Source organism: Oreochromis aureus, linkage group 16 (genome assembly GCF_013358895.1).
Source record: "Oreochromis aureus strain Israel breed Guangdong linkage group 16, ZZ_aureus, whole genome shotgun sequence".
Classification (NCBI taxonomy): domain Eukaryota; kingdom Metazoa; phylum Chordata; class Actinopteri; order Cichliformes; family Cichlidae; genus Oreochromis; species Oreochromis aureus.
The window spans coordinates 22,167,518-22,181,870 of record NC_052957.1 but is presented as its reverse complement, the minus strand read 5'-3'; the positions used below and the strand labels follow the sequence as shown (position 1 = coordinate 22,181,870).

Here is a 14,353-nt window from a genome sequence, read left to right as displayed (position 1 = left end):
ATCAAAGGAAAAAAAACATGGTTCATTTTTGGTTCGTGAAAAAGAAAAATCATATAAAAAGTTTCCTTTTTCTTTCTTATTCTTTGCAGATATGTTTTTATTGAGCTGACAATAAAAGAAGACTAAATAAGAGCGTTATTATAATCAAACTCATTCTTAAACTCCTTGCACTGTTCTTCTGTGCCGACAGAAACTCTACATACTGCATGAAGGTTTCCATGTCTCTGACTGTGGCGGAAAATGACACAAACCTGTGCTACAACTCTAAAATGAGACGAATGGAGAAGGCTGAGCTCAGCAAGAGTAAAGACATCCTCTGCCCTGACATAGATGACTATGTTGAACCTGGCAAAGAGCCAGACATCACCTGGTCCAAGGTGAGCTCGCTGTTCGACTGAGCGTGCTTGTTAATATGTGATTATGTTTCTTCTGCCATATGATCTTTGCATCATTATTTTATCCTTGCCTGGAGGCTCAGTGATATTTTTGTTTCCTGAATCCTCTTATTTGTCAGAAAGAAGGGGGCGTCTGTCTTTGTAATTATACAACCGAGAAATATTCTTCAGTGCTTCATTGGTTTGTTTTCATCTAATTTCTCATCTGTTTATGTTTAAAGCCTTATTGGAATTGTGGTTCCAGATTACTTAGGCAGATTATGTATAAAGGCAAATGATGACAATGAAATCCTTAAGCTACATTCGCAGTGTGCCACACCATTTTGAGAGTCGTCGAAAGAGAGTGAGGAGGGAGCAGAGGGCAGCCACAGAGATGGCTTTTATAATGAACACAAAACCTCTATGAGAAGAAAATTGTGCAATGTCATTCTGTGCCCTGTGGAAAGAGTGGATACCCTCCAAATGCTCCTGGTCCCTGATCTTTATTCAGCATGCACCTCCGCCTCCATCACCTGGGTTCTTGCCTTTCCTAGGTCAGGCATGGCCTGCGGACAACGGAGTGCATCCCGGAGAAAGGCTCATGCCAGACTAATCACAGGCAGATCAGCAGTAGATTAGCTGGCCGGGCTTGACCTCTAGGTTTTTCCAGAATTCAATTACGATCTTGGTAATGACTGGGAGTGCTGGAACCCAGAGTTATTTGGACCACTGCGGAGCCTCCGTGATTGAATTCGAAGGTTGCCGAGAGCAATGGTAGAATAGAATCCACCGAGCCACCGCTGTCCCTGGCTGAGCACCAAGGAGCTGAAGAAAGTATCATGTCATGAAGTCACTCACTTTGCCTGCTCACGTATACTCGCATTCGCACGGATGTAGCACAAACGCACTTATTTTGTCAGCAGAGAGTAGTGTAAATAAAATTCTCTGTCTCTCTGTGGCCTTTGTAGAATATTGAATGGAGAATATTCCGTTCAGTGCAATAAATCTTGATCAGATAAGTAGGACAATAGCTTAGTTTTATCATTTTAGCCTATAAAATTATTATATCAGAGTGGCGAGCTATGTGTTTTTACCACTTCATTCACTTTTTTTTACACTCAGCATTGTTAAAGTGTTTGAAATCTCATGAATGTATATTTGTTAAAAGGCACTGTGGAGGTCTTAAATTTCTCAAGGCCTTGCTTTCCCAGAATATTGCATCTCTGGCCAAACAGACTCCACAGCATCTTTACATTTGTTACTTATATGACATCTGACACCTCACATGATATATCAGTAAATAGATTTTTACAGTTCTGACCTGCCTGTTTTTTTGGTACACAGGAGTGCCGTCCAAAGCAGTGGCGTGCAAGCATCATCCAGAAGAGAGACATTCTGTCTATCCAAGAGGTAACAGAAGACGACATTGGGAATTACACCTGCGAAGTCCAGTTTGGTGGTTTTGTGGTCAGAAGGACGACTGAACTCACAGTAACTGGTAAGTTCTCAGGGAAACTGAAGATGTGTTTTTCTGCGTGTTGAGGCACCATTTATACAAATTCTCCACATAGTAGCACATGTTTTAAGAATGAGCAGAGTAGTAATTATAGTAGACAGTTGAATAAAAGGAGCGGATTGTAACAAAGATACACACGTAGGCACACACACACACACACACACACACACACACAGACACACACACACGCACACACAAATACCACAGGGTATGGCAATGATGTCCTGCTGTTGTGTTAATTGTTGGAGGGAGGTTGAATGCTGTGGCCTGGCATCTATCCCTCCTTCTAACTCAGCACTTTCCAGTCAGCTAAGCAGTGTTGAAATATTTAAGGCTATAGGCTAAACTCGTTCACACAGAGAGCTAAAGAGCCACGACCAAGGTCAGTAGATTTACAGTGCACTTACTCTTTGTTTCTATCCATCTCTCACTCCTTTTTTTTCTCTTTACCTTGCACAGCTGCAAGGTGAGCGTGTGACAAATAAACGCATTCATCTGTTGAAACCTGGGAATTGGATGCTCTGGCTTGTGTGTTCTGCCAGGTTAACTGCTCTGATGAGGATTGAGGGTGAATCTAGTTTTTCCCTTGCCCTTTTATACTCAATGTTCCCGCCTAAAGAATACTGATCTGTCTGATACTGACTGCTACAGTATATGGTGTACTAACACTGCTATATTGAGTGGTTTCTTTGTTTTCAGTTGTGATGTAGCAATTACAAGCAATTACTCAGCACATCTTTTTGATGATGCTTAGGATAGTGGTATGATAAATACAAATATTTCAGATGATTTCCTTATTAAAGGTGTCCACATATATTTTTCATGGGCATGTTTGGATTTTTTCCCCACACTGAATATTTGTGATATCTTTAGTGGCACTTCTTTGAGTGATTGGTCATTGTTGTTATGTAATATGAAGGCGTTTATGCATTTGAAGTGCACAGACTGTTGTCTGGCAGAGATAGAGATAAAGCTACATGTCTTAACCTGAGCAGAGTGTGCTGTTGGATAAGATTAAAAGTGATCCTGGAGGTGTGGTTTTGAGATTGGCTGTGGTTGTGACTGATGGGCTATCATTTTATGCACGGCAGGGTTCAACAGGCAGACACATTAGATTTGGCATTATCGCCATTACTATCGCTGGGAGAGCCTTCCCAGCTTGGTAGGCTCATTACTCTAGTACGTGAGTACCCCTCAGTTGTGGGTCATGTAGTTTGTTAACCAGTTTGGGTTTTTGTTCCATAGCTCCAAGGTCACATCACCAGTGCTGAAAGTAACTTTTTTCCCCTCCCTAGATATTGTGGTATCTACAATTGATATGAGCAGAATTTACAGGTTCTCTAAGCATTTAGATAATAAATTGAATACATTTAAATAATTTTGGAGCAATCCAAAAGAAAGTTCAAGGTAATGTGGCATGCTGAGAACTATTTATTTATTTATTCAACTTTTTGGAGAAAAAGTAATAGCAAACTCTGAGGACTTTACCTTGCCAGTGAAAGATGAATTAAATCTCTTCACCTTTTGGTGCCACAAAAATTCACCTTGGCTAGATTTACTTTTTAAATTGTTTTTGATAGATTTTGTTTTAAGTTGTTTTGAATTCATAGTGCACTTAGCCACTTTGTTTAGCATACCTGTTCAAGTGCACATTAAAAAAAAACCCCTCTAATTATCCAATCACATGGCAGCAACAACTCTGAAAATGACTGTGCACCAATGCTTTCCATCCAACCTGATGGGGCTTTCTCCCATTCTTCTTTGTAGAAGAATGGGAGAAAGCCCCAAACAGGCGAAAGAAGTGTGCCAAGCTTGTAGCATCATACTCAAAAAGGCTTGAGGCTGTACTTGCTGCCAAAGGTGCTTCAATAAAGTACTGAGCAAAGCCTATAAATACTTATGTACAATTAACAAATTTGCCAGAATTTCAAGCAAACCTATTTCATTTTGTCATAATGGGGGACTGAGTGTAAAATTTTGTGGTGAAAAATGTGGGACAAGTGAAGCGCTGTGAATACTTTCCAGATGCACTACAGTATAAGACTGGAAAAATGAGTGCTGATTACTGCTGCAACATTGAGATGATAGGGCCAGAATCTGGCGTAAACAACATGAAAGCATGGATCCATCCTGCCTTGTTCAGGCTGCTGGTAGTGGTGTAATGGTGTGGGGGATATTTTCTTGCCACACTTTGGGCACATTAGTACCAGCGGAGCATTGTTTGGACACCACAACCTACTTGAGTGTTGTTGCTGATCACATCCATCCCTTTATGACCACTGCCACCCATGATCTAAAAGGTGCACCATGTCCAAGAGTTCAGATTCACGTCACAGATGTGGTCAAATCTGCAGCAACTGTTTGATGCTGCTATGTTAATATGGACCTAAATATCTGAGAAAAGTTTCCAGCACCTTGTTTAGTCTATGCCACAAAGAATTAAAGCATTTCCAAATACAAAAGGGGGTCAACCCCAGTACTAGAAAGGTGTACCTAATAAACTGCCCAGTGAGTATATGGTCTAATAATACTGTTGGTGTGTTTAATTGAATGCTATAAAATGTGTAGGCTTCATGAGTGAATCCCATGCTGGTTGTGCACTCTAAGTACTTTAGCAATATCTTTGTGTGTTGTCAGGTGACCTTCATGTTCTGTAATGATGATGTCATAATACCTTTACTGAACTGTAAATCAACAAAAGAGACAACAGAAAGGAGAGGGTGAGATTTGAACAGAGGTAGAAAGAAAAAGAAGAAACAACAGTCATGTGAAATTCATATTTACTTTCCCTTATCTTTCCATATGTGAACTCAACATGTTGCCTCCATGCAGAGTGAGGTATGAGAGTCAGTACAAGAGAAATGGTAAATCACTGGGAAGAGCAAGCTTTTAGGGTAAAGTAACAGTGAATAACAATAATGAGCCAGTGAGTGCAAGAGGATAAAAATGAATCATTTTTTTCTCACTCTGAACCTATTTTACACTTAATCACATTCATCAGAACATAAAGTGCCAGCATTTGTCATGAAAACAGAGAAAGTTTACACTCGGGACACGATGCTTTTCAGCATTAATGCAGCAGAAAACTATCAACCATGACAACAGTTTAGCGAGATTCTTTTGACAGGAAAATGCAGTAATGTAAATGCCTGTGTCCTCTTCTCTATTCTCTACTCTGATTGTTCTGTTGTAAAAGAAAAAAATATGGAGATACTCTAAATACTGTAGTACCACTTGATTTAGCCTTAGTGGGATACCTCCTCTTTTAAAGCCGTAGTCTCCTGTTAGAATCAGATTAGCTCCCTCTCACCATGGGCTCATTTCCTTTAATAAACCTACACCATCATCCCCTCAAGTGGGTGTGCGATTATCCACATTTTATCACATCCTGTTAAAACCGACATTGCCTGGACAGCAAACATAAAAGGCCAAACTACGTCCAAGGGCTAATGTTGTAGTTTATTTGATAGGCCAAGAGGACGAAGGAGGTCATTAAGTTTAACTGATCTTAAATATAGCGCAATAGATACTGGCCTTTGCTGTGACCCTGCCTCACTGCAGACTGTGTGTGTGTGTGTGTGTGTGTGTGTGTGTGTGTGTGTGTTCTGACCCTACTCCACTATGTAATGACTTCCATTAGAAGCAGTAGAGGAGCTGCTATCTGGAATAAAGTAAGTCGTGTAATAGAGGTTAACTATGAGCATAAACACAGGCCCTCACAGATCAGGCTGATCCAGGAGCCCCTTAATCAAGCTCTGATGCTCTTCGGGTTAATCGAAATGTAAAACAAACAACAGCCCCTCGCCTCATTTTATGTTTATGTCACGGTGCATTGAAATTTTCTTATCTCATTCTGAGCGTGCAGACGCAGGGAGGTACAGCCCGTGCAAATGCACCATTATCAACAGATGGAAAGATTTTCCTTTTCCCCGCCCCCCCGTAGGCCTTCACCTCCACCTCCCATCTTTAAAAGAGAGTGCCTTTTTGTGTACTGTTATAATTGATTCATAGCAGCAGCAGGTTGGCCATTCCCCGGTTCCTCTGGGGAATGCTGAGTGTGGTCAGATTTGTCTACAACTGTGTTTACCCCTTCCCACTTTCACAGACACACGAAGCAGTCTCCGAGCCGAAACTGCAACCCACCTATGATATGAACCGATACGAGCACAGGCCACTTTATCTGTGCGTGCCTGCGAGTTTGTCTTTTTACGTTAAACATACATACTTGTGGGAATTTTGTGTGATGTTTCATTCTACGTCTGAATCATTTCTGTTAAATTTTTATGGCTCTCTTAGGCCTCATTCCAGTACTGTGATGGTAATGCTACAACAGTAAAACACCAGATAAAGCTCGGTTCAGCTGATGTATGCAGCCTGCTCTGTGTTCTGCAGGAAGGAAAATATTATACAGGGAGAGCAGAAAAGGATAAAGAGAACAAGGGAGCGAAAGTGACTGATAACAGCAAAAAGAGGGAGAGGGAAAAGCGATAGAACAGAGTGAAAAAGATAGAGGTTGGTGCTCGTGTATCTTATCTGTATTCCTAGCCAGTGTTTCCCAGCAGAAACAGTGTGTCCAGGACTATAAACAGACTATTATCCTAGTGTTTATCACAGTGCACATTACCGTTTGCCTCTGTCGGACTTACTGTAATGGAGTCGTTTGGTTTGATGGATGCCTCGGGCGTGGGTTTCTATCTATTGCTCCCATTATACCACTGTCTGCATCCCTTCACTGTAGAAATGTCTGCCTGCACATTCAGCATAGCCTGCAAGCATGGTGATTGAGGTTATGGCCAATGTAAATGTACCATTTGGCACAGTGAATTGGAGGTGCAGAGGGCAAGAGGAAATCGAGGGGAGGAGAGGAATCGTCTACCTTACATTACCGCTTGTAGAATGTCCACAGCGCGAGAGGGGCGATGCTTAGAAAACTCACTTTATGTACAGTGAATGAATATGTTTATTTGTGAGGATAAAATATGTGACTGTTTGTGTGCTCGCTGTATAGGCATGCATTGTGTCTGATTTTTATTCACTCAGCAGGCAGTGTTATACCTAAGATTCCTCCATCAGAGTTCACAGAAACCGAGTGTATTTGTGTGTGTAATGAGGAGCTGAGGTGGGGAGAGGTGAGCTGGGACATTGTCTCATTGCAGTAAAAGGTTTCTTACCGTTCTTCCACCACAGGGTCACCTTCAGAAGCGCGTGCACTTCACAGCCTTATAAAATGTAACTGGCAACACGCACATGTGTGAGCATGACTGTGTGATGTATTTATATATTTATTTATCAAGGCGATGACTTGACTTTTACTTTGCCAGCTGGATGTTGCCTCCGTGGATGCAGCAAGGGAAAAAAAAGCGGAGGCAGAAGCAGTCAGCAGAGACGTGAAAGAGGAGTGTGGTATCCACACCTCCTCCGTCTGTTTTCTGTCCTCATCTATCAGGCCGAAGGAGGATAGATGGATGGAGAGGCAGCGATTAGCTATGATATTATCCCATAGAGTGGGAATATGAGGAATGAGTGGTGAGAGATAAGAGGTGTGGGGTGAGAAAAAGAGATGGGTTTAGCCTCAGCTGAAACCTTCTCCATCTCCGAGTCTATGTGCTTGCGTGAATACGTTGTAACTCTGATGCCTGTTGTGTGCTGGCCTGCCATGATCGACTCTCAGCCTCGGTTACTGTACATGTCCTTGGAGACGAGATGATAAAATCACACCTGAGATAAGTGTTACGCCAGCAGTTGACTTTTCCCAACTTCACTTACACACCAGTGCACTTGTGTACACACACACTTACATCAATCACACCCATGAGGGGATGGCACACCCAATATAAAATTGCTTTATATGTGAGATGTGCAGTGCAACCTACTATCTGTCACAACCTGCTGATACAGATAAATCCACATGCTTTTCAGAGCCTATAAATTTACAGAGCAGCTCAGTTACTAGTGAAACAATAACACTGTATAGGATGGAAGAGAATGGCTCATTAGTTTAGGGTCAACTATCACTCTCATCATTAACTAATCTGTGCCCCTTGCCATATCTACCTCACCCCTCACCTCCCCGCCCTCTCCTCCTCCTGTCTCTCCAACTCACTTCATCACTATTCACCAGCTGTCCTCTTAGAGTCTGAGCAGGCCAGAGTTCACATTGTTTTAATTCAATTAAAATCGACATCAGTCTGCATGTGACGAATGAAATTTACATACTACACAATTAATCTTGCCTGACCTACCCCACACTACCCACATACACACCCTCTGTCTGTGGTTATTATCATTATCTAGGCCTATAGGGTAAGTACAAGAGCATGAGTGAAATTAAAATTATTATTCTGTCTTTTGAAGCCTTTTGAAGTCTGGGTCAATAATTAAACAGTGTTATGTAGTGGCTGATGAAGTACGTCTAAAAAGACCTGTTACTGTTATATTTTTGAGTCCAGTGAAATGGTCTCCTTTCACTGAAAGTGTCCTCTATGGTAAGGATAAGTCATTCAGCCGGTGATAACGTTCATAACACTGATATTACTTAAAATAGCAAGATGAATGACACTGAACTTATATAGCTCCTCCTAATAACATGAGTACTTCAGACTAGGATGGATGGATGGATGGATAGATGGATAGATCGATAGATAGATAGATAGATAGATAGATAGATAGATAGATAGAATGAATACAAAACCAACTAGAGCAAATTCCCCTTATATCACATAAAGTCCAAAGTATGATCCTTTCTATCAGAGTTGTTCCCAGGTTGACTACAACAACATTTTATCAAGTCCTCCAGTTCTTGAGGTTGAGCTTCTTGTCTATAAGGCTTGAACTGATCTGGTGTTGGCACAAACTGTGTGTTTGTACAACTTGTCTGCAGTTTATCACCTTGTCAGATGTCTGAGGTGAAGGACCTGCTGTCACCTTTAAGAAGTCATCAAACAACACAGAACATTTAATGTCTTTTGTGTAGCAGTTTGCCCTACAAATTAATGACAAGTCTAATGATGATGATTGTCATTATTGAGTATAATGGCTTCTACTCTTACAGGGTCAAGCAATAGCCTGGCTAACCTACAGATAGTTACAGGTAGTCACATATATAAGTGGTAACAATCTTGTCATCAAACTCTTGTTAGGAGTTGGATGAGAAGTACTTATAAAGTGTATTTGGCCTTTTTGTGCTTTTTATCAGAACATTTCATTATTTATTTTTGCAGTAATTTCTTGGATAGTTCACTTAAACCACAAAATCATTTTGGTGAAAGACAGAGCACAAACATTTCAATTTCATCCAGAACCACCTTTTGTTCATCAAGGATGAGAACGAAGGCCTTTTGGTGCTTAAAATGCATGAAACTCTTCAGGAATCTAGAAATGTTACCGCAGCTGGCTCTATTTTGAAGTTTACTTCTCAAGAATGAAATTGCTGTCCTTACAAGGCTGCTGCTATGCCCGGCACTGTACGTGAACTGTTGGGGAATAGAAAAACAAAGCTCTGCTGTCACGCACTCTCCTCCGGATGCAAATCACATGTTTGTTTGTTTAATCCTCGCTTTCTCCAGAAGACAGATCTAGGCTTTCTCTCGCTCTTTGACACTTTCTCTCTCTCTTTTTGTACCTTACAATGTGCATGTTCGCGCAGTCACTCCAAAGCTATAATTTTTCTTCCATTTTGTGTCCTGCCCTGCTATGAAAGACAATGTCCTTTTGAACTGAACACTGAGATAGCGTGCTCCTTTCTCAATTTTGAAGTCTACATGTGAATTATTGTACAATTTCATACCTTACAGCAAGGTTGGAGCTCCTGTAGTTTCATTTTTAAACCCAGCAGTAGCTGCAGCAGTGCAAATGGCCTCAGTGTGAAGTTTAATTTGAACAACTAGCAGGGAAGTTTTGTCGGTTAGCATCTTGCTTATAGTATAATGTTGTACTTAGATTAGTGTCATTTTTTTTTAAATTCTCTGTCTTCCTCCCTTTTATGTGTTCACTAATGACATTTCATTGCTATGTAGGCAACAGTATTTTGATTTGATTATGTTGTGACTTTTGATGTTGCAGACCTTTTAGTTTGCAGACATGTTCCTTTCTTGTCCTTGTGAGAAAAAAGGAAAGTGCTCACAGTTCTTTTATATTCAAGAAGAGCTGCAGCACAGTTCTTATGACAGAGTATGTAATGGCTGAAGGTCAGTTAGAGGACTCTGAATAACCCTCTCATTATACACTGTCCTCAAGAAAAGAAACTCAAGAAAGGCTTTGGTCCAATTAAATGATAGGAAGTATGACCATTAACAACCACAGGGAACGCTGACAATACAAAACAGAGAAATCACCACACACTTGATCTAAACTTCGCAGTGACTGTGGACGCCTTCATGGACACGCCCTGATGTCAGTAATAAGGGGATAAGAAAGGTGTTTTTGAGCATCTGTTGGCATATTTTCAAACACTTAATGTGATTAATATGCACATCTACCCAACTGCATACAGATGCAGGACAAAGAACAGTTAAAAAGTGAGTGGAGAGACTGTCTGTGAATTTACAAGCCTGCAGGTAAATCTGATAATGCAACATTTCAGGGTGCCAAAAGACCTTGTAGGTTGCTCCAAGAAAAATCTGGAAGCTTAAAATTTTCCGTTATTCAGAGAGTTTGGCAGTATGACAATGTCATTTTGAGTGAAATGATTTTCTTGTCAATACGGTACAAACCAAGCTAAAAAATAGCAAAAATACAAGGGTAAATAATCTGTGTGTATCTTTTGTAACTACCATCACCTTTTTTTACCTCCCTGGAGTTAATGATCTTCATAAGAGTTATGTCTCCCTTGACCTATACACCTTTGACACACACACACACACAGTGCCCAATCAAAGCATCTCTGTCTCCATAGACACACACACAAAGAGCTATGTATCAGATGTGGAACTGCTAATCATTGTGTCTCTGCTGGTGTCTTGTGGTGTCTGGCGCTGGGAAGTTGGCATCGAGTCCTCTGGGCCTCTGTGTATCAGGCTCGTTCCAGAGCATCTTTCAGATGATCGATCAGATTGGGATCAGTGGGGTTTGGAGGCCACATCAAAGCCTTGCAAGGGTGGTAGGATTCATTTTCCCACTTGGCGTGAGCACTGCTATGTTTTTATGTGGGCGGTAGGTGTCAAAGTACCATCCATATGAATGCCATGACCCAAGGTTTTCCAGCTGAACGTTGCATTGTAATGAAGAGATCAATTTTATTCACTCCATCTTGACAGGTGAAGGTATACGGATGCCGACTAATGAGGTCATAAGGTTTTTAAGGATTGACGCTTCAAAGAATGTTATGTATGTCAAAATATGGGTGTGTGGGTTTTTTCAGCACCTTCCAGTAAGTCCGTGACTAAACGCCTTAACTGTCATTACCATTTTATGGTGCCACCACTTTCCCTGCTACACAATGAAAATGATGTCTTTACAGCAGCACTGATGTTTTTCCTGCTCTCTCGCTCTCCTCCTCTTCTGGCATCACTACACAGTTTGAGAGGCTGTCCAAGATGCCAGTGTCAGCATCTACAGTGTGTGTATGTGTGCATACTTTGTACACCAGTACAGTGTGTTTGTGCACATCACTGCATCCATGTAACTGCTGCACATCCCTACGTGTGAACTGCATATTCCCACTCATGAATACATGCCCAGCTGCAGTAACTGCAAATGAATGCGTTTCTGTTCCACCTGTTCCTTGCATAAACCAATTGCCACTTGGACACACAGTCCAAGTCTCCTTGCTTGTATCAGGTAAAGAAGAGCTGATTTCTCTGAATCAGGTACCAATGAGACTGATTAGATGATGGTAGCGGGTGCCAGCAGCACCCAAATGGCAGTTTTCTTTGACGGATGTTGCCAGGCTCCAGGTAGCCAGCAGATATGTGGGCTGTAGGTGCAGGTGATATTATGCTGATTAACGCTTTAGATTGACCTTAGTGAGATTACAATCTGGCACTTCTGTCTAGCTAGTCAGATGCTCAACATCAATAGGAAGTGCCCTCCCTGACTCATCTGTTGTCTTTATGACCATCTCTGCTCCCCACTGTGTCAGGAACAGATATTTTTTTTTGTACTTTAATCAAATGCGTGGAACAATGAAGTAAAATGTGCACTGCAGAAGGAGACTGAGTCAGCTTTTATTACTGACTTGCCAGTTTGCTGCAGAATGATGTGGGTGTGAGGAGTGTCATAGCATTTTTTTCTTGTCCTGTATATGGTCCTGCTCTCTGGTCTCCTTTATTCCTCTCTCCCTGAGTTGTGCATTTTCTCTCTGCTGCTGTTGTTGTTGCTCAGAAAGGTAGGATGCGAGTGGTTTTGTGGGCTTTTTCCCCCACATTCTAAATTTTTTATATTCTCTCCTACAAATACTTTAGCATTCACTCCCTCTTACAATGCTGCTTTTCCTCAGCTAGTCATTTTAAATTCTGACTAGAAAAACTGCTTAACAGATAATAAAGAAAGTAAGTAAGTGCAGTTTCTCTAAAAACTTGACAGTGCACAATACTGTTTATGAATTATCTCTGTACTTCCCTGTCCCGGTGTGGTGCATTATGAAGGCTGGGTCCATTCCTACAGTCGTTGTTTAGCAGTGCACTGAAGCAGGCTTTATGCTGATTAACTGCATCACATCTGATGGATTCCCAGCGACCTCTCCACCCCTCAATATAGCTCTGGGAGCCTTTCAGGGGGAAAAGGCTTCCCTTATTAATTAGACAAGAATAGGAAATCTATTAGTGAATGCAGACAAGGCTGAGTGCTGAATGAGGGATTGCTGAGTTCTGTTAGTGCTAAACTAACTACAGTCATCTCCCCTGCCATTATTGCATTCAAAAGGAAATGGGTGATGTGCTCTCTTTCTTTCTCTAAGAGATGTGTTCCATATTTGGTGAAAATAAATCCACATTATCAGTTTGCTATATTGTTGCAGATAAATAACTTGCAGCAAATTAATAAAGCTAATGGTACATCAGTATTGTAACACTAATTGCAGCCATACCTTTTTTGGCAAGTTACCTTTTCTGACTTGTCATTTTAAAAGACTTGCACTCACTGGCCACTTCATTAGGTCCTCCCATTCAATTACTGGTTTATGCAAATATCAGCCAGTCACATTGCTGCATCAAAATGCATTTAGATATGCAGACATCGTCAAGGTAACCTGTTGAAGTGATTGTTGGAGCCAGATGGGCTTGTTTGAGCATTCCAGAAACTGCTTGTGCACTGGGATATCCCTATATGCCATCTCAAGGGTTTAAGAGGAATGCTTCAGAAGACCACATCGGGTGTCACTCCTGTCAGCTAAAAACAGGAAACTGAGGCTAAAATTCACACCGGCTCACCAAAATTGGACAATAGAAGATGAGCCATGATTTTTGCTGCAACATTTAGATGGTAAGATCAGGATGTGGTGTAAACGGCACGAACACATGGATCCATCCTGCCTTGCATTAATACTTTAGGCTGGTTGTGGTGGTGTAATGAGGTGGTCATATTCTCTTTGGGTCACAGAGCCCAAAGCATCTTAAGTTGGTTTCTTGAACATAGTAATGAATTCACTTTACCCAAATGACCACAAAAGCCTGCAGATCAGTATAACCAACAAATCTGCAAAAACTGCTTGATGCTATGATGTCAGTATATCCCAAATGCTGAGCAATATTTCCATCACTGTCATGTAGAACCAAGCCATTTCTGGAGGCAACAGTGATCCAACCCAGTACTAGTAAGGTGTAACTTGTCAAGGTGTAACTAAACTAATGGAAAACCCTGAAAACCATGGTGAAACGTGCAGAGTCGATCCAAGTACGTACTTATGGAAAAGGGTCTTTATGGGCAGTGGGTATACTCACGTTACTAATAGCAAAGTTGCAGTAAGCCATGACACTGAGTTAAGATGCATAGCATCATTAGTGGAGTTTAGTAATAGTGTATCTGGGCGAGTTCCATATGTGACTGCATCATTAGACTGTACCAAAAAAAGAAAAAAGAAAAAGCCCACTAGAGGATAAATCCTTCTTCTTACTGCAAGAAAATCATTAATAAGAAACAGGGAATAGTTATAAAAAGTACAGTGCATCTCTAGTTGACCTCAATTGATTTACCACAACATAGCTTAGTTTGAGTCAATTACACTAACAGTCCTCAAAATAGATTAAAAATTCAATACCCTATTAAACATGTATTTTTCTGTTCCTAATTTAGTTTCCTGTAAATATAACAGTTAATGTTGTTCAAAGAATGTTTACAATAAACTAAATTGACTAGATCTAAAATTACCTCTCTTAAAGATTTAGGTCTGTAGAGTTCTAGAGATAGTGTAAGGCAGACTATTTTATAAGCACTGAGAAATGTATAGATGTTTTTGGTCTTTTCCCAGAGCTGGTTAAAATATGATAGCATTATCCTTTGATCAAAGCAGCAGGCTCACAGTCAAGTG

The 14,353-nt window shown here is 40.9% G+C and overlaps 1 protein-coding gene across 3 annotated transcripts in view; it reads left to right on the top strand.

The window, feature by feature from the left end:
• The window catches only part of il1rapl1a (interleukin 1 receptor accessory protein-like 1a), a 162,075-nt gene that overhangs the window by 77,951 nt on the left and 69,771 nt on the right, over positions 1-14,353 (top strand). For all 3 annotated transcript variants that reach the window (XM_039600539.1, XM_039600541.1, XM_039600540.1), the window contains exons 4-5: positions 191-377; positions 1,719-1,872. In XM_039600539.1, coding sequence (XP_039456473.1) covers positions 191-377; positions 1,719-1,872 — 341 coding nt within the window. The remainder of the gene's footprint in view (positions 1-190; positions 378-1,718; positions 1,873-14,353) is intronic.